Here is a 23,166-nt window from a genome sequence, read left to right on the forward strand (position 1 = left end):
AATCCCCAAAAATGCACATTAGTTTGGATTACAGGCTCCTCCTGCCAGGGGAGCATCACACGGAGCTACCAAAATCCACAGGAGTTCCACATCCCTGTTTCTGTTTTGAGGAAGAAGCCTGGGATCTGAAAGAACAAGTACTTTATATTTCAGTTCAGTATTAGACAGAATTGCCAGCAGACTAACAGCAGGGCATCAAAACAGTATTTATTGACCTGGTTTAACAACATCCTACCATTACCTGCACCATGCCAGGAACAAACTGTCAGTATCTTACTAGAATTGTGTTGTTATACAAACAAAGATAAGCACATACTATCTCAATTGTATTCAAAAATATCTATTAATTTAACCAGAAATATTTACAAGTGACACTTTTTCTCGAAAAGGCTGCTTTAAGCCAGAAAAAAAAAATTACAAATAGTAAAGGGAAAATCTAATAAATTAATTGAAAGTCACAATATTTGTCATCGACTGCAAAAGAATCAAAGTTACATTTTTGGTTTTATTTTTTAGGGATAGCCAAGAATCCAAAAAAAGAGGTTTGAGTCTAGACACTTATATAAATCTTGTGAAAGAATTAATTTGCTCCTGCAGTAACAACAGCTGCCACGTTTCCAAACTACTCCAGTTAAAAAAACTGTTCTAATAAAGTCTGTATAATTTTAAGTTATTTGTGTAGTCATTTCTCTATGAGCTACAGTATTTGCTGGTTTATTTAGAATTTACTTCTAGAATAGAAAAGAGAAAATGCACTTTACAATGGCAGAATCTCAAATTTCATTTACACAAATAGATATCTATCAGTTCTTAAAAAGTGCCTGTTTATTTCTTCCATTTTGCTCCATTATATAGCCCAAAATTCAGAAAAAGCAGAAAAGTTTATTCTTATAAAGCAAGAGAACTGATGATTTTGGCCCCATGTATGTAAAAAAGAGATCTGAATGCAGGAAATGACATCCAAATTAAATGCAAAAAAAAAAAAAAAAGAAAAAAATAAAGTCTATGGAGTTAAAAAAAGGAAAAAAAATGAATCCAAGAAGCCATTCTAGCAAATCACCATCATCAAAACCACATCGTTTGCCAAAAGAGTCATATTATCTATAATATGCTCTGTCAAGCAGAGGAAGCCACTTCACTTCTAGATTGTGTCCTCATGAGGACAGGGTGGCTCCCCAGCAGCACAAGGATGACATCTAGTGACAGCCACATCCATCTGTTCCCAACTCCAGCCTTCCTAGAAACACCAGCCTAGGCTGCCATCCTCACCTGGAGTGAGAGAGGTTTGGGTTGTACCTACATTTAAATGCCTGTATTAAAAAGATGCACATGTATCAGACATGTATCTTCAAATGCTTTCCTTTCATTACCTGAATTAAAAAAACCAAAACCCAAACACGAAGAAAACATGAAAAAATCTGTAATTTTATAATATATAATCTATGCAAAAGTTTGTTTAAACCTTCAATACCAGAGATAAAAGATCCTCTTGCTATGTTAGTGCTATGTTGTTCTAATGCAACCCCTAAAGTGCCATGTTCTTGAGTCATTTTGCTGTAACTGGGATACAATCCTTGCAATACAATCCTTGCAAAAGCTGTTCCCAAAAGATCATCCTGCATAGCATTTACTTACAAAGCTATAGTACAGAGAGATTTTAAAAAGTCACGCACTCAAGCAGTAGAAAATTCTCCAATCTCTCCAAAAACATAAAAGAAGCTCTAGACTTTTAACAATTTTTCACCAACAGACAGTGCAAGCCTCACTCTGGAACCAAGACTATCCATTCACACTTCTCTAGTTAGTAAAGAACCTGGGACAAGACCAAAGTGCTTTATTACAAATAGAGCATTATTTTCCTCTGGTTCTATGCACTGCCTCTCTAATAATACATTAAAAATAATACAAAACAGTAATTAAGTTTGTTGCTCTTTTCTTATTCCCTTCTCATGTTTGTGTACTGGGAAAACGAGTGTTTTGAGAAAAACATTATCTTCTGTTTATTAGGGTGATCCAACCCCAATCCTTGCTCCCAGAACTGTAGGCTTCATTTTCACCTTTGACTGCAAAAATTGCACTGCTGAGAAGTGCAAGGAATCACAAACTGCATCATTTGAGAATTAAAATACCTTATTTTACAACTGTAGTGTGTGCAAATTATTTCAATTAAATTTAATAGTTACAAATATTCTCAAACCATATAAGTACAGTAGGTTCTACAGAAAGTAATATGGATAACTAATATTCTGCAACTTGAAACAAAAAACAATAAATAAAAGTTTGAAGTATTAAAACTAAGAAAAAGTAATCCTGTACATTGTACAGTACCTTTTGGTTAAAGCTTCTTAGCAAAAATATACTAAATTGTTCTAAGCATTCCAGTTACAGATGGTTCAATATTAAAATTTCAAGGTTTCCTCATCATGAAAAAAATATTGCATTTGTCCGTAAGTGCAGCAGAAGATGTCTCTCTCTGAACAAGGCTCCCGTCTTAAAAATCCAGAGACAGCAAGTCTGAATTCAAAGGAACCATTAGAAAACTCCAATACAGTACTGAGGATGTAGGGTTGTTGTGCATGAGAGGTTTCTGACTTTCCTTACTCCCGGAAGCAGCTCTAGAGAGCCCACTGGATATCACTGAGGTCAGCTGGGTCTCCCAGGCCTCCGTCAGCCTCCAGATAATTCATCAGAGCTGTCATCGCAGTGTCATCGTTCTCACAGATGGCATCGAAGTCCAGCTGAGAATTGCCACCTACACAGTGATTAAAACAGGGAGCTTGAAGCAGGCATGAACACTATGAAGCATGGAGAACATGGTAAATTGCAAAACAGAATTGGTTTGAAGCAGAACCTGCCTTTGAAATCAAGGCAAATAGTTCTATGTTAAAAAAATCCTAACTTGATTCCCTTTTAATTTAACACCATTCCTCCTTGTTCTGTGTTTTTGCAGCTGTTCTTAATTCTATTTTCCCAAACCCTTATTAAAGAATTAGCTTTTTCTCCTTTGTGTTTCATTTTTAGTGTTTTTCTTTTTTGGTTGGTTGGTTTGGGGTTGTCAGGGTTTAGGTTTTTAAATTTTTCTGAAAAGGTTCATAGTTCAACCAGAAGAAAGCTGTAGGTTATAAATAAACAAATAAATCCCTGGCAAATGAGGGAGAAGAGGAAGATGGAAAAGTTTCTAAGATCTGAAATACAGGATCAGCATAAACATGACTTTTACAGCATTTTGCCCTTTATGCCGAACATAATGCAGTGGCATTTTCCTCTTACAGGGCCAGGGAATCCTGTATCCAGACAAACTTAACAAGGGAAAGATAAATTCTTTCTGAGCCATTTGGAGCAGTTCTTTGTATCAACTACTCCTAGCTTGCAGCTTAGAAAGAGGTAAAGGGCTAAAGGACAATAATCCACGAATTCCAAGAAGTTCCCTGACATTGCATTGAAATACTTTTCCCTCCCTATCTCTGTCCTGGAGAGAGAAGAGTAAGGTGTCTCATGAAAAGTGTAAGAATACAATGGTAAACTTCAGTTACAGATTATGTTTTTTGTCATGAGATTGCCTCGCGTACCAAATTCTACTGTTTGCCTTGCAGCAATAACACATCTGTTTTCAGAGTGGTCTCATCTTCAGCCAGCCACATCTCTTTACAATATATACATGGCTGTAAAGTGGCACACTCAGAAATGACACCAGTGATCAGAAATATCAGCCCCTGCAACCCCCAGAATATCCCCAAGAGAAATAAATCTTACTGAGGAGAGGTTCGTTACTGGGAAATGGAATAGCACCCTGGGTTTGTTCTGAATTCTCCAGAGCTTCTGTTTCTGAAGGACATAACTGAATCAACTCTTTATTTGGCACCTGAAAGAGCAGAATTGGTAGAAAGGACAGAATTAGATCCTAAATTTAGTCACAATTATTACATTACAGAAGCATCATAGATTCCTGTCAAATTATTAAGAACTGAATAGAGAAAGTGAAAAATATACCTCATCAGGCAGATATTTTGCATTTAGAAACAAATATTTTATAAGTTCATATAGCACTGGACCTGGCTTAAATAAAAGTTGTGACTTACACAGCTGTCAAAGGTACTTCACAGTGATGGCACTGCTTGAGGGTCTAACTCAGTGTTTAGTAAATAAATCCAGCACCAAATGTACTGGTTTGCACTTTCCACATCTACTGCAATACACTACAAATTCCCAGTGATCTGATGTTTGTCACTGTCAAAACATTCCAGTTAAGAGATTAAAAAAGTCCTCATACTTCCTAGGTTCTATATGCATTAAACTATATTCACCATAGCAAAAGGGATGGAAGTCATGCTAACCTAAAAGAAATTTTTTTTTCCTGATAGTTGTTTTATTTAACACATACATTGTAATTTAGCAGGAGAGATTCCTAGGATTGCCCGACTTGTGTATATTCTACCAGGAAATTAATAAAGGTGAAATGCTTTCCAAAAGTATTTTAGGAACAAATGGGATAAAAGCCCAGAATCACGAAAAATCTTCAATGAATATGATGAAATTATCCTTGTGATGAGACATTATATGATTTAGAGATTTCAGCATAAGTAAGTCAAACAACTCTTCAGGAGAAAGATCTGTGGTAACACAGGGAAGAACAGATCATAAAAAAGGGGGAAGTCAAAGCAGCTCCTAGACCAGAATAGTGGGGTTTTTTTCATAAGAAATGAGAATTGCAGTGGAAAGATAAACTGTTTTAACATGAAAGACATTTGCATTCAAAGAGCTGTTGGAGAAGTTTGTTCATGCCATGTCTAGTACAAAACATACAACATATTTAGGCAAGAAGGTATGTTAATTATTCCATAGCTATGGGCAATAACGATGTTATTTATGTAACTAAATATGTTAGTTATAGTTTGTGGTGTTACAAGCACTAGTAGATTTACTAGCACCACTAGATTAGCATAACTACCCATTTTTAGAAGAGTAATGAAATACCTTCAAAGTCACAATTTTAAACATTTCAAAACAGCACAAATTTTTTTAAATTCTCTTCAACACCATTAAGATTAAAAGGGCACATTCACAAAAACAAATCAGGGCAATCTGGCTCAAACACAAGTTTTGAGCTGACATTAACCTTTTCATTTTGGATTTTTACAGGCAGGGGTGTACTCACATCACTGCAGTTTATAGTTAAAGCTGGAGAAGGTGACTTTCTCAGGAGATGTGACGGACTTAACTCTCCAGAGGGTGAAGAATGCAACCTAAAATTGCATGTGTTTAGTTGAATTACCAGGTCACAATAATCAAACACTGAAAAACAGACTGTGTGTTGCAGAACCCACCAGACCCCCCTCCCCCAGTGACAAAGCATGAGTCTGATAATTTGAAACAATAATGTCTTAAATTCTCCTGAAGATTGTAAATTATCCGGCTCCAAGTTTTGGTAGCAGAAAACAGAGAAGAGATCAGAAAAGGCCATGGGTCACAATTCTATTCCTTGAGCACAGTTTTCTTTCTCTGTTGAATCACCAGCACAGTCGTGTGCTGTGCCAGGCATGAGACTGACATAATTATAATGGTATCTCATAATGCTATTGCTCAACCTAAAAAATGTTATAATACAATAAAAGTGAAACTGGAGCAACCCTCACATAATCATATATTCTTCATGCCTATCTTTACTTAAAAGCCTAATGATAGTGTTATGCATTTATTACCTTTGTAATTCTAATATTTCATTTGCAATTTCGGTTCCTATACTTCCAGCACCAAGAACTGTTCCAGAGGACATTCCAGGTACACTTACTAAAGACTGTTTTACAGCATCTGTAGATAAAAAAAAAACCAAAACAAAGCCCAAACAAAACCTTAAACCCAGAGCACTTTCATTGCAGAGCAAGGATTCATTTTAAAGTAGCTTTTGTTCTAGATATACATAAACAAGTATATATTTTCATATATGTATTCAGAAATTATATTCCTTTAAATACTGATTCATGGAAGAGGGTGTTGCAATATAAAGTGAATAATCTGTTTGTGAAAATTGTTGTTCTTCAGTAGTGAAATATATTTAATCATTGCCACCTCCAGTGTCTCTCACAGACATTGCAAAGAACATGAGTTTAAAAAAACCCTTGGATTTCTCACCAATTGAAATGAGTTATTGAAAGAACATTTTGAAAAGCAAATATAAAGCCTTGACAGCATGATAGAACAGCATGCAGAAAGCAGAAAATTTGCATAGCAGAAAAATAATAACAAAATAATTTCTGTAACAGTATTCCCCTGTATTTTATAGATAAACTCAGCACAGTTGCATCTGTTCCAAAAACTGGGCAAAATATGAAGGGTCTCTGACAGAAGCACAATATCCTACTAACCAAATCCCCAGCCCTAACAGAAGCTGCTGGAAATTAAAAATGGGCTATATGCACTTCTTTTAAGAGTTCTGTGAATTATATCAATTAGGACTCTGTAAGTAACTAAACACTGAAAAAGAAGTAGCTTAAAAAAAATTCCTTCTTTGCACACAACCTAGGATAAAAAAATCCCTGGACTGGACAAATTTAAACTGACTGATCAGGAGGTGCAGCTGTGATAACTGTAAGAAGTGACACTTGCCTTCTGCAGGTTGGGAACTGTAGAGGACCTCCTCTTCAGCTGATTCCTTATGACCTCTGAGATTTAAAGAAATGAAAAAAAATTCTAAACACACCACAAAAAGTCAGCATGCTTTTTTTTTTCCCAAGAGCAAAATCCAGCAGATATTTATGTTTAATTTCAATAATACTTTACACATAATCAAAGCTAACATCCTCAAACTAATGAAATATAAGATATTCCTCACATATTTCCATGTTCAATTCTTTGTAATGTTTCTGAGCAGTGGGTGAAATACTAATTTCCACTTACTCTCCAATTTAAAAAGAAAGCCAGTAGGATTGTCTGTGTTCCATGACAAGGGAACAGGGCTGTCATTTTTAGTGTTAGGAGGGAAATCAGATAACCAGGAACAAGGACAGGTCAGTGGCTGCCTCGTGTCAGCAGCTGCTGCCCTCCCTCCCTCCTGCAGACAGCTGCAAATGCCCACACTTCCAGGGCAGGCAAAAAAGTGTCCTTGGGCTACTGGCACATACTGTCTGAACTGCTCTTCTCTGTTTTCTTGGGGAAAAAGGACATGGGCAAAAGAGGTGGGTGATGTTGACCTAAGGCATGAATCAGATACAGAATGGGCAAAAGGCCCCCTCAACAACTTTGTTTAATGGAAAAAAAATCCCCTCTGTCCCCACTCAAAACTCCAATCATTGGCAAAGATCCTCAGTAGCACTGGAACAATCCAAATTACAGCTCCATTGCAAGGTGCAGAGAAGGAAAAAGAACAACAAATAAAAAAAAGAATTAAACACACACATTTACTGTCCCCCAGGCTCCACCCTTGCACTCAATTTGGAGAGGATCTTTGTGTCCTGCCTTGCATTTCCACCATCTATCAACTGTGCTTCTCCACCTTCTGACACCTGGGAGTGGGCAGCACTTGGAATTGGGTCAACTGACACACAGAGGGTTGTAAAGACCAGAAGGAAAAGCAAAATTAACTTGACAGTTCCATTTATTCAAATCTACTTCTCTTAAAGATCCTTCCCTTCTTCCTTTAACAAGAAAACTCTTTCATCTCTTTTTTTTTTCCTACAGGGAAACAGCATAGGTTTCAGAGTCAAATCCACAACTTAGGCCTCAAACAAAAATAGCAGGTAAATGCGAAAAATATGTTTGTCCAGGTTGTTCAGCCCCTTTCTGTGCAAGGTTGATGTTTTCTAGTCTTGTTCTGCTTTCTAAGTAGGTTATTTTAGTGCTAACTGTAATTATGACAAAAAATAAATGGAGAGTCATATAAATTACTTACAATACCACAGTGTTGTTTGATACAATGTACTCCAGCTCTTTGGTCCAAGGATTCATGAAACTAAACCACTGACTCTTTAAAGTAACGAAAGTCCCATCTTTTGCTCTAAATTTGTAGGAATTTGTAAATACTTTTTCTTTGTTCTGCAACACTAGGTAAGAAAAGGAAAGTCATAATCACCATATTTAAGCTTAGAAAGGTAAAGTTAGAAATAATAAATCTATTTTATAGCATCATAAAATCAAAATGTTTCTGTTGGCCAGACACAGACTAAAAATGCCAGAACAAACTGGGACCTGTTCTAAAATCAAATTATATAGTTTCAGCAGGGTCATAAATCTTATATTAATAAACAAGTACTAAGTTCCTGCAAAACACTAGGAGACTCATGACTTGGTGAGCTTTAACTCGTGTCTTTAATTATGTTATCAGACACACATCTGCTCTTCAGGATTCCTCCCCCTCCTTACAAAGAATGGAAGCAGAGGGTTTGACAGATGTGCTGACAATTATTCCTCCACAATTAAGGCTCTGGACCAGGAGCCAAGACAACACAAGTTTCTCCCTGCTTTTAATGCAAGCCTTACACAGGCTTGTCTTAACACAGACATCACAAAGGGCAATGCTGAGTAATTTGGGTAATTTGGGTTTGCAGTGTTCTTACTTGCAGTTACATGTAGCTATAAGTAGTCTGAGAGGACCAACTATTTTGTACCTTCTTTGTGTTTTTCAGCTAGGTGATTGTGATCATCTTGATGGCAGTACTCATAACAAGAAGTTCCTAGAAGCTCTTGTGGCAGATACCCTAAAATTGCTGTTGCGCTGTTAGAAATAAAAACGTGAACTACAGCAGACTCAAAGCTGTTTTCTTCAGTATCAGATAAAGCAGAACATTAATATTTAAACAAACAGATGCCTGTGTGTTCATGTATGGGGAAAAAATATAGCATTACTACAGCTCTAAAACAATAGGAAATATTTTTCACAGCAAATGATCCCTTTGCAATGAATGACAATGCGAAGGCAAAATAAATGTTTAAACATGCAAATCACATATACACACAAAATACTTCTGTTTAGTGGCTCTCCCTTAGCCAGTCACAGTACTGGTCACACATAAGAGTCAATAAAAAACTCAGCAGCTGAATTTTGCTCTTCCACTCAAAGGAATTAGTTTCAACTGACACTTTTAGTTGAAAGAAAAGAAGACTGAAAGCAGTAACATTTCCAGTGACAATGAAATTCTAAATGCAAAGTGGTAACTAGCTCTCTACATCAAATAAAAGTCTGGGTTCAGAAAGTACAGAACATGGGAACTTAGTTCTCACTTCTAATAAAATAATTTGGTACCTCACTTAGATAGAATGTATTTGTTACAAATGATAAGACTATAAGAAGCAATAGCTTCTGGTTAAATGTTATTACTTCAGTCTTGTGGAGAGCTATGAAGCTCTAACTTGAGATTTTTTTTTATGAATAAAGGAGTCCATTTTCTATAGGACAATACACTTCTATACATGATGTATTGTTTGACAAAAAACAAAGCCCAAGTACACATAGTTTAAGAATTAAACTTCTTGTGTAGAGCAGAAAAACATTCTGAAAATTAGAATTTTTGAGAATTTAAAAAAAATTCTCAAAAACCGAGAATTTGAATTAGAACTTCTACCCTGCTAGAGAAATTACAGTTTTGACAGAGGAACAGAAAATGGAAGCAGTTGTGCCATTTCTCTTCATTAAAGAACAAAACGCTTACCGCTGATCTACATAAACAAATTTTCCATCCATGGCAAATCGTGTAACAAATTCTGTTGCTTTGACTTTTATCTCTCCACTCTTTTGTGGAACAATATAAGGGTGTAACCTCCCAATGGCAACAAGACAGTTAAAGTTACTACTGTCCTTTTCTACATCATTTTCCTCTTCTACTCCCACCTCATTAGGAGGCCAGTTCTTCAAATACCCAGTACAGTGAATGGTGCAGTATTTTCTGTGATCTAATAGAAAGAAATTAAATAAGAAGCAGTTATTGTTCAAAGAGTAAACCAAACTACTTATTTTATTATGTTGGCGTGAGACCAGCAGCTATATTTCATGCTTACCTACACCACTTGTACAAAGTTATTTCACAGAGTTTTTTTCAATTAATTTTGTTCTATTCCATTTGGGCTTACCTGCAGAGAGAGCTTTTAATCCTGTGTAGGATTTAGGGAGATGAGTTATGGGTGTTGGCAGTTCAAACACAAGTTAGACAGAAAACAAAGCAATAACCCATAGATCACTCTGGTTTTATATGGATTGTGAATTAAAATTAACCTGAGGCCCTCTGTAGCTTCCAAATCAATTTACCTTTGGTGAGCACAATGACCTGAACATATGCTCACTGCAGTTGAAGAAAGAATCAGCTTATTTTCTGTTTATCTCAGGTTTCTGAAGTTTTGTGGGAATACAAATACTTTAAATATCCTTAATTCCAGCATACACTGTCACTCATCCATTTTACTCTCTAAGTAACATGCAAACACCCTCATAAGCATCAAGATTTGACATCATGTGTCCTACATTAGCTGTCTTTCCAAAAAAATGCCAAAGCATTCTTGACACTTTTATGCTGAACAAGATGCTTTCCATAGCTTTGATTTTCCTCTCTATTACAAAAAAACACAGATCAACTCTGCAAAATGAGAAACTGAGTCATCCCACTATGATTTTGTCACAGTTGCTCAGGTGCCTTCCCTCAAAACTGCTCTCCCAAGAAACACTTACAGAAGGTAAATTCTTATCTCACTGAGTTATCTGACGCATCAAGGGATATCAAATTCTATTTACTTACAATCACGGGCCTCTTAAAATTTGTGGTGTATCTCAACAGTAACAGGTTACATTGAAAAAGAGAACATGGAGGATTTTTTCAGGATCAAACTATTTCAGCACGCTTTTGCAGAAATCAATACTAAGTTATTAAAACAAAAGCTGGAAATTGCATTTTAAAATTAAATTTTAAATTTTAAAATTAAAATTTAAATTTTCACTGGAAACTTGACAAGATTATACTGTTCTACAGGCATACCAAAATATGAACTAAAGTAAAATTACTGGGAAAATGAATGGAATTACACCAATAAATTACTTTACCATGAAAAGGGGGGAAAAAGGAAAATGCATACTTTTAAATACACACAACACAAAAAGTAAATCAGAAAAAAAAGTTGGTTTACTTGCTTTTTTCCCTTCAAAATAGTAGAGTTTGCAGGCTTAATTCACTCAGTTATCTTCAAGACATAAGTTATTTAGTTTCATTCTTCTGATCTGTTCCAGTTCTTTCAGATATTTCCCTGAGACTTCTCAAATTTGACCACAACAGACCACATTCTCCTATAGAGCCACTGTATCTCAAGTTCCTCCCTCCCTCTTTCCAGGAGGGCACCAGGAGGAGAAAGAGAACAATTAGACTGTTTTTCAAAAGGTGTCCCTAGTTCACATTCACACTGCTCTACAGCTACTTTGTGAGATCAGAAGAACTAGAAAGTCACTAGTGACTCGGAATTTAAACAAGTTTCAAGAGAAAAAGCCCGCATTTCATCTCCATTCTCTGAATACCTTTCTTCTTTGGGTTGGGCAAACAATCCTTCTCCTCTTTGACTGTGGTCCTGCTACACTTTATGCGACAGAAGAAGGAACGTCGAGCACCAGAGTTCAGCCGAGCCGGTCCAGCTTGGAAATCTGTGTGTACTTGCAAGCCAGCTTACAAAGATTTAGTAAAGTAGTTAAAAACAACCAAAACCAAGCAATAAAACTTCAGAAAACAAGGTGCTTTCTGCATTTACCTCCCAGTACATTGTCCTTACTGTTTAGCTGCCTACATTTTGTACTTACAGTTTTAAAAGTCTAATAGTTTAAATAGGGCAAAGAAAACACAATTGACAGATTCCAAAATTAGAAAGAATTACTAAACTATTTTTAAACCCTTCTTGATATTCTTAATAGAATTTTACTACAGATGCTTTATAAATTTTCACCTTGTATTTGGTACAAGGAAGAACTGCAAAGATGTTTGTAAAAGCCAGCTATAAAATAGGCATTAGCTGCATAGTACACAAAACAGGCATTAGCTGCATAGGACACAATGCTTTCCTTATTAGAAACAACTGTAAACTAAAGAAGGTTTGGTTACATTGGGATTGACACTTAGCATTTTCAGAGAAGACAGTGATTCTTGATATTGAAGTATTTTATCCCATGTTCGACTACATCAGGTCTTTTGTATTGACAAGACCTAGCAAATACAAGAAAAAAAAGTAGTATGCTGGTAGGAAGAATGTCAGACTATATCTTGGTAAATGCTTAACAATGATTGCAGTAATTTAACAGAATTTCTGTAACTTTTATGATCTAAAATCAATTTTCTTCTGGGCTAGCTTTTCAACTCTAATGCATTTTAAGCAGCAGATATGCATTCAAATGTTTGCTTCGTAGAAACAGCTCACATTTGTTCATCCACACATCCATACAAACACACCTGAATACATCCTGACTAATAATTAGATTTATTAACATCTCTTGAAAAAATCTGAGCACATCTAGCTCTGACTTACTTTTGCCATCTACGAGCTTCTCCCTAGGTGAGACATCCGATGAAGAAAGTTGCTCCTTAACTTTTGCAACATCTTTTGGATGTAAGTAATCAAATAAACTTTGTCCAATTAAACTGGCCTATTAAAAAAACACAAAAACCAACAAAACCCAAAAGAGATGAGAACCACACCATTTTGGAACAGGACCTCACACATTACTTATCTCAGGAAAACAACTGTCTACACCACTAAAAAAAAAAGTCAATACCAGAACTACTCCAAACATCAATATTTTGTTTCACATTTCATTTGTCATTGTTTAATATAATTTTTATTTAAAAAGGTAGTAAAAACATGGTTTGTTCCTTCCCTTTGAAAAACACCAGATTTAGTTGGAGATCAAACAAGTTTGTACAACCAAATGCTTTATTTATGTAAATAATGCAATTCCTGGTCCTAGCCAAGGAAGGTTACACACAAAGTAATTCCACTCTCAGATTATTGGGGAAGGAGGGAAGAAATAGCAAGGAGGATTAAATATTCAACTATCTAACCACTCTGAGGTCTAATTTGGTTGGACAAACTAGCACCACAGAGCCAGGAGCAGGCTGGAAGCAGGGCTCAGCTCACCACAGCACTCCTTAGCAGAGGATATTTTCTGGGATGTCTCCAGCTGGGATGCCTTCTACCTGCTCACTCTTTTCATCCCAAGTAACTGACCTGCTGCAACACTTTCTTTTGGGACAGGAAGGAATTCTCACAGAAGTGGGAGAGTTTGGTTTTCCACTGCTTACCTTCAGCACAGCAAGCAAATCAAAGGACATAAAGGAGCTGTGTTGACAAGCTCTACTCTTGACTCAAACTCAGGACTAACACCCAGTCTCCTGCCTTTTCCCAATCTCCATTTAATCCTAATGCAATGGGAAAATGCTGAGTGCTGCTGAGACAGCCTAACAGCAGCCTTGCCAAAATATACAGGTGTAACAAACCAAATAAAGCTCCAGCATGGGATTCAGAACCTAGAACAACTCCCAAACAAGCTAATAAATCCATGGGTTTTATTAAAGTCAGTCATGTCAATCTCCTTGTCTGGACTAGAGGAGATCTTAAGGGTCTAGAACTAAGTATGTCTAACAAGAGTGACTCCAGAAAGGCACTTTCAGTTCTTGAACAAAATCAGTGTAGAAATTAAAAAAAACCAACTCTGCTTTATGCTTATTCCCCTAGGATGATTCATTTCACTTTAATTAAAAAAGACAGTTTTGCACTTTAAAAATGAAAAAAAGATAAAAATAAGTCTATGAAAGAGTCCAGATTGGTTATCTGTACATTTATAAAGAAAATGAAGATAGCACAAATGGTTTCAAAGTTACAAAAGTAGACAGATGGCAGCACTGTTTTAGCCTCTGTTTGTGAAACAGAAGTCATCGATACAAGAACAAATTATCATCCCTGGATTATTTGTGGTAATTGCCCATCATGTTGAACACCAAAGTACTTCTATTTTGCCAGTTTCCCTTGTTCTACAGACTATGCTGGCTCCCATTCAGTTTGTTTCAGGTTAAGGGTACACGCTCAGACAGTTATTGTGGATGATGTATTACGTGGTGCATCTGAACATAAAGGCATCACCAAGGAAAGCTTTAATTAACTTCCACTGCTGAACTACCCATTTTCCTTGGCTTAAAAAAAAAAACAAACCTCCCAAAATCATTTCACTATCTGAAAGAAAATCTCTTGCACACAGAAATTAGGACATCTTCAAATTATCCCTTCCTCTCAGACTGGCAGTTTTCTTAAAGATGATCAGTTGAAGTCTGGTGCTGTTCCTCAGGTTGAGAACACTGATGTACTTGCACATATTTTCCTACAGGATATTCACCTTTACTCTGAATAAAATCAAACATATTCCAAGAAATTATACACAAGAATTGGTATGATGTAATATAAAATAAAATAGAAAAGTTTTAAAATTCCAAAGAAAATGCAAGGTAAAGGCAAGCAAGAAACAACAATAACCACCTGATCATAATTCAGTATTTTGCAAACTGATTCAGAGACAAACAGAATTTTTCCTCTGTTGCATCCAACCACAAACAGGAATCCATCTGCAGCCTGAAAATATAAAGATACTGTCTTTAAAACACACAATTAAAATAAACAATGAATATTAATGACTACAAGGAAGCACACTTTTAAACCTGATTTTTAAAATTAAATACAAGAAAGCTGGAGAGGGGCAAGAAGAAATGGCTCCACACTGACAGAGAGTGTGTTTGGATTGGATATTAGGAAGAAATTGTGAGGGTGGTGAGGCCCTGGCACAGGTTGCCCGGAGAAGCTGTGGCTGCCCCATCCCTGGAAGTGTTCAAGGCCAGGTTGGATGGGATCTGAGCAACCAGACATAGGGGAAGGTGTCTTTGCCCGTCGCAGGGGGTGGAATGAGATGAACTTTAAGGTCCCTTCCAACTCGGGCCATTCTGTGATTCTGAAAAAAAAGCAATTAAGATTGCAAGGACCAAACAAGGCCTTTAACCACACACAGCTAAAGTTTCTTAAACACATCTTTGGCAGAAGTCCAGCTACAAAACAGCTTCTTTTGGGAGCCATTCACAGATCTTGGCAAAGCATTATTGCGGCAAATGAAAAAAAACCACAAACCTAGCTGTGAATGAGGAGTGTGGGTTTATGATGAAGTGTGCAAACAAGAGTAAAGATTTTATTCCAGGTATTTTCTTCACCTTTTGTGAAGTACATCTTTAAAAATGTCCACGAAGGACAGCCAACAACTGTGAGGATGTTCCTGCATAACTGGCAGCATTCTCTGCACTCGTGTGAAGATTTTTAGAACAGATGTATTAAACAGGCAGACTGTACACAGATTATTGTCCCTTCCAGGACTGATGCCTGCCATGCTCCCAAACCATCTCTGCACACCTTCATGAAAGCCTGGGTAGTGCACAGAGTTTAGAAATCAGTATAATAAAACACTTGACTGAAGGAAATGATGGGAGAAAAAGCACTGTCCAACTGAAAACTCAAGCTTTAACAAAGACATGATTTATCTGAGAGTTTCCTTCCACTTACCCTAAGGATTAACTGTCGCAGTTCGTCATCCTTCAAAAATGAAGGTTTATATCGGACTTCTGAGTAGGAGCTACTGGAACCTGGAAAATGGATGATTCACAGATATCATGTCAAAAGTTACATTTTAAATTCACTTTTAGCAGAGCTATACTTGTTATGTCTTTCAGAATTTTTCTCTATGACCCCAAAAGCTGAATTAAAAAAATAATTCAAGGTTCTAGAAATTCTAAAAATAAAATTAAAACAAATCTCAAACATAACTGGTAATGAAAACAGACACATAACCGGGTTTTTTTCTTGCCCTTTATTAACACAAACCAAGCAAACTTTTGTTCAGATATCATTAATGTACTGTAAGAGAAATGGTATTAGGAGAACTGAACTTTCTAGAAACATTTCACAGGTATATTTCAGACCTCTTAAATAAATTCTCTTTCCTGAAACAGAATAATTCCAATATTATCATATCTTTTGGCATTCATAATGTTCCATTAATACTATAAAGCCAACAATCAAAAAACCAGGCTATTGTAGTTAAATCAAATGTCTCACTAAATACAGTGAGACTGACTCACTGCATGTACTGTTCCAACATCCATGGCATGTACTCTATAAAATAATTTTTGTTCATTACACTTTTATCCATTAATTTTTTTTTCTTGTTACATTTTTGTAACAGTTGAACATTTCAGCCAATTTCATCATGCACTATAACTCCACATGTATATTGTATTCTCTTAAACCATTTGTTTAGAGGTAAATACAACTGTCCTGGATGAAGTCCAGTTTTCACATCCTGTTGTTAAAATACAAATGCATGAGCTGAAGATTTCTTGTTTAAACTATAAGTGCAGTCACTGTCCTGCTGCTGGTTTACATTATTTCTTCGTGCCTCTCTTAGTCCTTTAGAAAACCCTCAAAACCCTTTACACCTGTGTCATTTCTATGATTCTATTACTGTCAAGGTAGCAACTTAATTAATTTTCTACACTTCTCTGACTCAAAACTAACTGGGTTCTCATTAGACCTGTTTATTCATAATCAGTGGGTTTTGAAATGCAGAGGATCTTGGATCTTTGTTTAGAGTTGACCAAATTATTATTCTGAAACAGTGGTACCAGAACACCTACATATTCTGTGCAGCTGATACAAGTTGCATATTGCAGAGTTTATTTGGATATATTTTTTTGGGAGAGAGGGGAAAAAAAATCCTAAAACCTAGCAATACCAAAAGGAGAGCAAAGAATATTTCCTGGGCTGATCCCCACACTAAAGCATTCCCTAAGATCCATTATTAACTTTCCCAGCTGACTGGGCTATCAGAAGTTTATGTTTCTTGCTACTCTCTACCATGTGAGGATTTTTAAGACTTTATTGTAATCAAACCCATTGACCATTTTGTTAAACTATTTTCGGTCTTGCAACTTTCCTTTTGACTCCTGTACTTTCTAAAAAGGATCAAGGAGTGACCCAAGAGCAAGGAATGCCCTGAGCAGTCAGAAAATATCAGAAACTGAAGAGTGGCTTTTTTCTGCTATACTAAGCAAAAATTTAAACTTACGTTCTGACAGCTACAGACATGTGCATTTAAATGAGGAGCAGACTTGGAACTAAATACAGAAAGGAAATGTAAAATAAAATACTCTTAGTTTATTTAAAACCTGGGAAGATACACACAATAACTCCTACTAGAACAAGAATTTACAGGATGATGTTTCCCAAACTCACCTTTTAAAGACTTCAAGTGCTGCACAGCCATCCGTAGCACTGTGAGTTTGTCCAGCTTTCGGGCCATGGGATTGCACTGTGGTATCATGGCAGACAATTCCTCTATCAGATTATTCATTTTGTCTCTTCTTCTTTTCTCTGTCTGACTGTGAGCCTCTCTAAGAAGAAAATTTTTTTTAAAAGAGTGATGTAGAACACATGATTTTCCCCATAATATAAAATTTCATTTTGGGAATGGAACTATCATCAGTACTACTGCACTGAAACAGTTGTTCAATTGCTATGCAATTGTCCAATTGTATTGGACAATTGAATTGGATTCACTTCAACAAAGATGAAATGGTCCCAATAATAATGAGAAATACTGAGAAGAGATATCTCAAGCAACAATTTGATTATATTTGGCAGGAATAAGAGGTTATGAAGACTTATAAAAGCTAAACCCTTCTTGTATCCCTTGCCATGCAAGTGATGACTTGGACATCTCAGTGTATCCCAGAGAACTCTTGATGTCATTGGGAATCAATGAAAGACATTCCTGCTCCCACCTCTGCCTGGCCTGTAACTAAGACAGGGTGTTCATTCTGCTGCCTTTTAAGAAACCCCATAGCAATAAATATTACTTTTCCACAAGAGATGGAGTGGAAACTGAAAAAAAAAAAAAAAAAAAGGTGTGCCTCGTGTAATTTACCAGAAGTATCCCAGAAAGCTTTCCTGATAAGGTGGTACAAAGGCTGTCTCAGATTTTATCTCTTGGTAAGCCTGTCAAGAACTCAGCCACAGAAAGAGCTTCTCTTCTCAGCCAGTTTTCATCAGGAAATTCCTTCTAGGGCACATGGCTGCACATCACAAATGCATTTATAGCTCAGGTCACCTTGTCTTTACTTCTTTCTAGTGCACTCTGCTTTTCAGCCCATCTCCTCCCCTCTAACACCCTCCAGCAGATCAAGGAAAGTTTCATTCACTTTCTTCCACCTTACCCAGAAGCCAAGCCAGCCACTCAATTAAAACCCAGATGAATTTTCTTTCTGATTGAGGCCAGACACAGTAGTACAGTTATGCAAAATGAGGAATAAGTTTTGGTTAATTGATCTCCAAAACTTTTCCTTGAAGGCTTACTGCAACAAAAGCTATTAAAGGTAATAAAGTTAACTACACCTGGCCTGTTGAAAAAGAACAAAGTACAGTTTTAAAGATTTACCTGAATACTATTTTAATTAAAAAAAAAAAAAGCCTTCACAATTAATTCTGGGTCATTCTGCCAAGCATTCAGCTTTTCTCTCTCAAAAGCCTTTTTTTTAGATTTAATTTTTTAAGTTATGCTCACATCTATGGGTTCACTCAACTCTTCCTTTGTGTCAGGTAAGAACAGTCAAGTAATATCTTGTGTATGCTCCTTGAACTGTGCACCTCAGGAAGACAGATACATGCATTCCAGGAAAGGGAACAACCTTCCACATCTCTGAGGGTCAATAAGGAATTATGAAAAACTGAACAGGTGGGTGCAGAAGTTCAGGGGATGAAATAAAATGAAATGTTTGAAAAAGCCTTCTGTTGCTTGCCACAGCCACAAAGGCAAAGGGAGAAAAGCAGGTTCCATAATAAGCTTGAGACAAAGAATACTGGAAGGAGATAACTGATAAGCAAACCTCCAGACACCTTTGTACTGATTCTTTTTCCCTCCAACTAATGCACCAAAAAGTAAAGTGCTTGAGCTGAAGATTTCTTGTTTAAACTATAAGTGCAGTCACTGTCCTGCTGCTGGTTTACATTATTTCTTCTCAGTCCTTTAGAAAGGACTCCTTTGCAGATAAGCAAACCTCCAGACACCTTTGTACTGATTCTTTTTCCCTCCAACTAATGCACCAAAAAGTAAGGAAAAAAGTTAACAATACCACACAGAAGCCATTAAAGCAATGTACAACAATCTTATAGAGCAATCTGGGACACTCTGTGAAGAAAAAAATAATTTTGAAGTGAAACTATAAATATATCTTGGAACATTTCAGTTTCTTTGATTTTGTTTCAATTACAGGAACACTTCATAATTACTAGCTAGCATACTATATAAATAATACTTCTGACAGCATGCTGAGTGGATTATGTATTTCTGGTTTGACACCTCTGCTCACAGGAAAAATGAAATACTTATTTTTAAATCAACTTTACAGCACAGCTCTGGTTTTATTACATGGTTTGTCTGTAGTTTAAAATATTTGTTTGGCTGAACTGTGGTCACACAACATTACAAATCTTGCAAGTGCTCTATGTGAATTACAGTTTATGTGTATTCAAAGTTCAAAGTCAAAACTTGACTAATTCCCTACACAAAAGCTTGTTCTAGAACAAGAAATCTTTGTCGTGCTTTAGCCAAATCCACTTCCATGTGGAATAAATTCTAAATACCTCCAGAAGCAGACAAATCTAGAAAAAACAATTCTCAAATTCATACAGATGAAGGATCAGCCCCTTACACATGACTTGGGTGTACTGCATTTAATTCTCACCTTAAAAGCTTCAACCTTATGTTTTTTGCTAAACTATCTGAGATATCCTGCAGCAACTTTTACCAAAATTATTAGCAAATAAAATCCTCAAGGAGGCTTTAAAAATTACTATACATTTAGCAATGAAAAGCTAACAATTAAATATTTTATAGTTTTAATGAATGTTATCCACAAACTCATGTTTTACTATTGTGAATCTCAGTCTTCACTAGCAAAACATATTTCTAGTGAAAATTAGTACCTGAAATCTTTTACTTTAACATGTTCTTCATCTTCACTCCTAGAAAAAATAAGATACAGAGTTTTACATTACATATTTAGTACTAGGCACTTCTTTCCTCCCAAATTCCAGAAGATGGAAAATGCTACAAATTTACTGTGGCTCCAGCGAAAGCAAACCCACAGAATCTCTGAACCATAACTGACCTAGCAAGTGATGCATAACAGAAAGAGACCAGAGCACAACCAGCAATATTCACAGTTGTGGAAACATATTAAAGGGATAGTTCATAATTATGGGGCTTTTTTTATTCTGGAGACAGCAACATTACTGAAATGCTCAAATGACTTAAGACTAGACTTGATTTTATTTTTTTTTGTTTAAAGTATTATAAGAGAAGTTATCTATTTATGTTTTTATTTCTCATATCTTATTGTCAAGTTATAAAATAAGCAATCCTAAATTATGGTTTAAAAAAACCCCAAAACCTAAGCTATTTCCATACCCTACAGCAATGACTGGGAAGTCATAAAATAATAAAATTGTAAATGAAACACAGTCCTAAGTGTTTGCAGCACAATAAACACTCTGCAACAGGAAACTATAAAGGATGATTCAAACAAGGGCATTGAGCTTTTCTTTCCCTATGACCACTGCACTGTTCCCCAGTCTTTGTGAAGAATTCATGGCCTTGGTACCATGAGGATCCAGAGGAGAGGCCAAGCAGGCAGCAGCTGTCTCCCATGAGGAGACGGAAGCAGGAGGATCCTTGGAGATTACAGCTTCAGGAAAGGTGCCAAAAGCTGCTGCTACCTGTAACTGAGCACTGAACCCAGTGAGGATCCAGAAGCCAAATTAACAATGCAGAATCTGGGATTTCACTGGAACCCAGCAATCTTCTAGACAGTCTGAGAAACCCAAATACAGGAGGAGGTTTGGCTCACAACACCCCATGACTTTCATTCACTGAAATTGTTTTAGATTTAGACGAGTTAGCAATAAATAATATTTTCCTTCCATTTTAAAATAAACTTATCAGAAACATCCATATACTGTGAATTCCAACAGAATTTACATTCTTTGACCATAAGAGAAGAGGTAAGGAGGAGCCAGACCAGCTGCAATGCAGCATGTGCCCTATTAATTAACTTTCCTTCTCCCTCGGGAGCTCCACTTGGGGAAAAAATCTAGCACAAATTTGCTGCTCTAGCAATCAGTCCCAGCCTTCAATGGATTTTTATAGCCTCTGTCCTAACAGCTGTGGTGTTGCTGATATGAATAGCTAAATTAAAACCACCTTGACTACATGAACAGAGGGTGAAATTCCACTTTGTGGCTATATTTAATTGGTACTATAAAGGACAGAATGGGTATCAATCAGTAAAAATAAAGAATACCAGCTTTTCTCTACTTTCTCAATTGATTTATTAAATATACTTCCCCATTTCTTCTAAAATGGAAGCAAATGTTTCAAAGGCAGAAAAGGAGATTTTTTTGTCACACTTTCCATGATAAGCACCATGGAAAAAATCCACGAAGAAACAACCAATTTAATCCCAAAGAAAGATTTTTACACTACTCTTTAAGCTAGGTACCAAAGAGTGACTTCCCTGCAGAAAGGGACCTGGAGGTGCTGGCTGACAGCAGGCCCAGTTCAAGTCAGTCAGAGGGGAAAGCACATCCTGGGCTCATCAAACACCAGATGGGCAAGGAGGTGATTGTCCTGCTGTCCTCAGCACCGCTGTGCCTTCACCTTGAATACTGAGTGCAATTCTGGGCCCCAAAATGTGAGGTGTTTGGTGAAGAGGGAAGGTCCCTGAAGGAATTCAGAGAAAGGCAACAAGCTGATGAAGGGGATAGAGGGAATGTCCTGTGTGGAGTGGCCAAGGACTCCTGGTTTGTCTAGTTTGGAGAAAAGTAGGTTAAGGCCACCTCCTTGCTCTCTGCAGGTTCCTGAGGAGGGGAAGTGCACAGAGAGGTGCTGAGCTCTTCTCTCAGGTATCCAAGGATAGGACACAAGGAAATGGTTTAAAAGCTGTGCAGGGGAGGTCTAGACTAGACATTAGGAAGCATTTCTGTACCAAGAAGGTGGGGAAACACTGGAACAGGCTTCCTGGAGAGGTGGTCAATGCCCCAGGCCAGTCAGTGTTGAAGAGGCATTTGGACAATGCCCTTTACAATATGCCTTAACCTTTGGTCAGCCCTGAAGTGCTCAGGCTGTTGGACTGGATGATCATTGCAGGTCCCTTCCAAGTGAAACAGTCTATTCTATAAAAACACTGCATGGCTACTTACAAACAAATATTACCCGAGTAAGGTATCCAGATACAGAAAAAGAAAATGCAACAAAGTAACCATGTAATTAACAACCCTCCTGGCACATATATTCCACAAAGGGTTAGCTTATGCTGTGCAGCCACCTCGTAACAGCATTATTTTAACACAGTTATTATACTTGCAATTTTAAAAGCACCTTAAAAGTAACAACCAACAAAAATGTTTACATTCACCAATCCTGGATGAATATGAGAATATTTCCTTCGCCTCCCTAACTCTTCTTATTGGACTGGCACTTTTCACACCTTCCCATTCTAAACTTCAATACTAACAAGTTTGCTTAAGAGCATCATCTTAGAAAGAACTATCAGGAACTCTTAACATTGAATGGACCTGTCCATCCTGCTCCTTAACTTAATATTTATCACCTTGTGCTGTACATAGACCTACCCTGGGATGAAGCACTCCTCAAGGAACCCCACAGCTCATCTAGGCAAACAGCAAAGTGTGACAAGTTCACCAAACTCAAAACAGAAATGGATTCATTCATAACAAGTACCTTTTCTGAGGCTCACCATCAACGTCAACTGTATCCCTATGGAAACAGATCACAAAGTAAGTAAAATGGAGTTTGAAGCACAACAAGATGACTTGATAGACCCAAAAAACCAAAGTCACAGAAAAAAATTTAATGGTAGCTCCACTTGATTGGTTATTTTCAGCAAGATCATTAGTCCTAGAATCTAATTACTATTTCTTATTAGCCAGTACTTTTTCAATTAATTTTTCAACTAGGACAATAATATTTTTTATCAGAGAGATCCAAATTTCAGGGAAACATTACTGAGAAACCAACACTTTTACTGAACAGGTAAAATCAACAAGTGA

At 36.7% G+C, this 23,166-nt stretch overlaps 1 protein-coding gene across 5 annotated transcripts in view; it reads right to left on the reverse strand.

Annotated features, from left to right (window-relative positions):
* Positions 1 to 187: 187 nt before the first annotated feature.
* ARNTL2 (aryl hydrocarbon receptor nuclear translocator like 2) overlaps positions 188 to 23,166 on the reverse strand; it is a 32,727-nt gene continuing 9,748 nt past the window's right edge. For 4 of the 5 annotated variants that reach the window (XM_038154236.1, XM_038154238.1, XM_038154240.1 and 1 more), the window contains exons 3-17: positions 22,838 to 22,873; positions 20,023 to 20,061; positions 17,275 to 17,432; positions 15,547 to 15,626; positions 14,482 to 14,574; positions 12,481 to 12,598; positions 11,486 to 11,629; positions 9,642 to 9,882; positions 8,601 to 8,707; positions 7,886 to 8,036; positions 6,604 to 6,659; positions 5,700 to 5,808; positions 5,156 to 5,243; positions 3,754 to 3,862; positions 188 to 2,752 (exon numbers count right to left, since the gene is read on the reverse strand). In XM_038154236.1, the coding sequence (XP_038010164.1) occupies positions 2,616 to 2,752; positions 3,754 to 3,862; positions 5,156 to 5,243; positions 5,700 to 5,808; positions 6,604 to 6,659; positions 7,886 to 8,036; positions 8,601 to 8,707; positions 9,642 to 9,882; positions 11,486 to 11,629; positions 12,481 to 12,598; positions 14,482 to 14,574; positions 15,547 to 15,626; positions 17,275 to 17,432; positions 20,023 to 20,061; positions 22,838 to 22,873 (1,666 nt within the window). In that variant the 3' untranslated portion in view covers positions 188 to 2,615. The remainder of the gene's footprint in view (positions 2,753 to 3,753; positions 3,863 to 5,155; positions 5,244 to 5,699; positions 5,809 to 6,603; positions 6,660 to 7,885; positions 8,037 to 8,600; positions 8,708 to 9,641; positions 9,883 to 11,485; positions 11,630 to 12,480; positions 12,599 to 14,481; positions 14,575 to 15,546; positions 15,627 to 17,274; positions 17,433 to 20,022; positions 20,062 to 22,837; positions 22,874 to 23,166) is intronic. The other variant, XM_038154237.1, reaches the window with a different exon arrangement.

The sequence above is a fragment of the Motacilla alba genome, chromosome 1A, assembly GCF_015832195.1.
Source record: "Motacilla alba alba isolate MOTALB_02 chromosome 1A, Motacilla_alba_V1.0_pri, whole genome shotgun sequence".
In the NCBI taxonomy this organism is placed as follows: domain Eukaryota; kingdom Metazoa; phylum Chordata; class Aves; order Passeriformes; family Motacillidae; genus Motacilla; species Motacilla alba.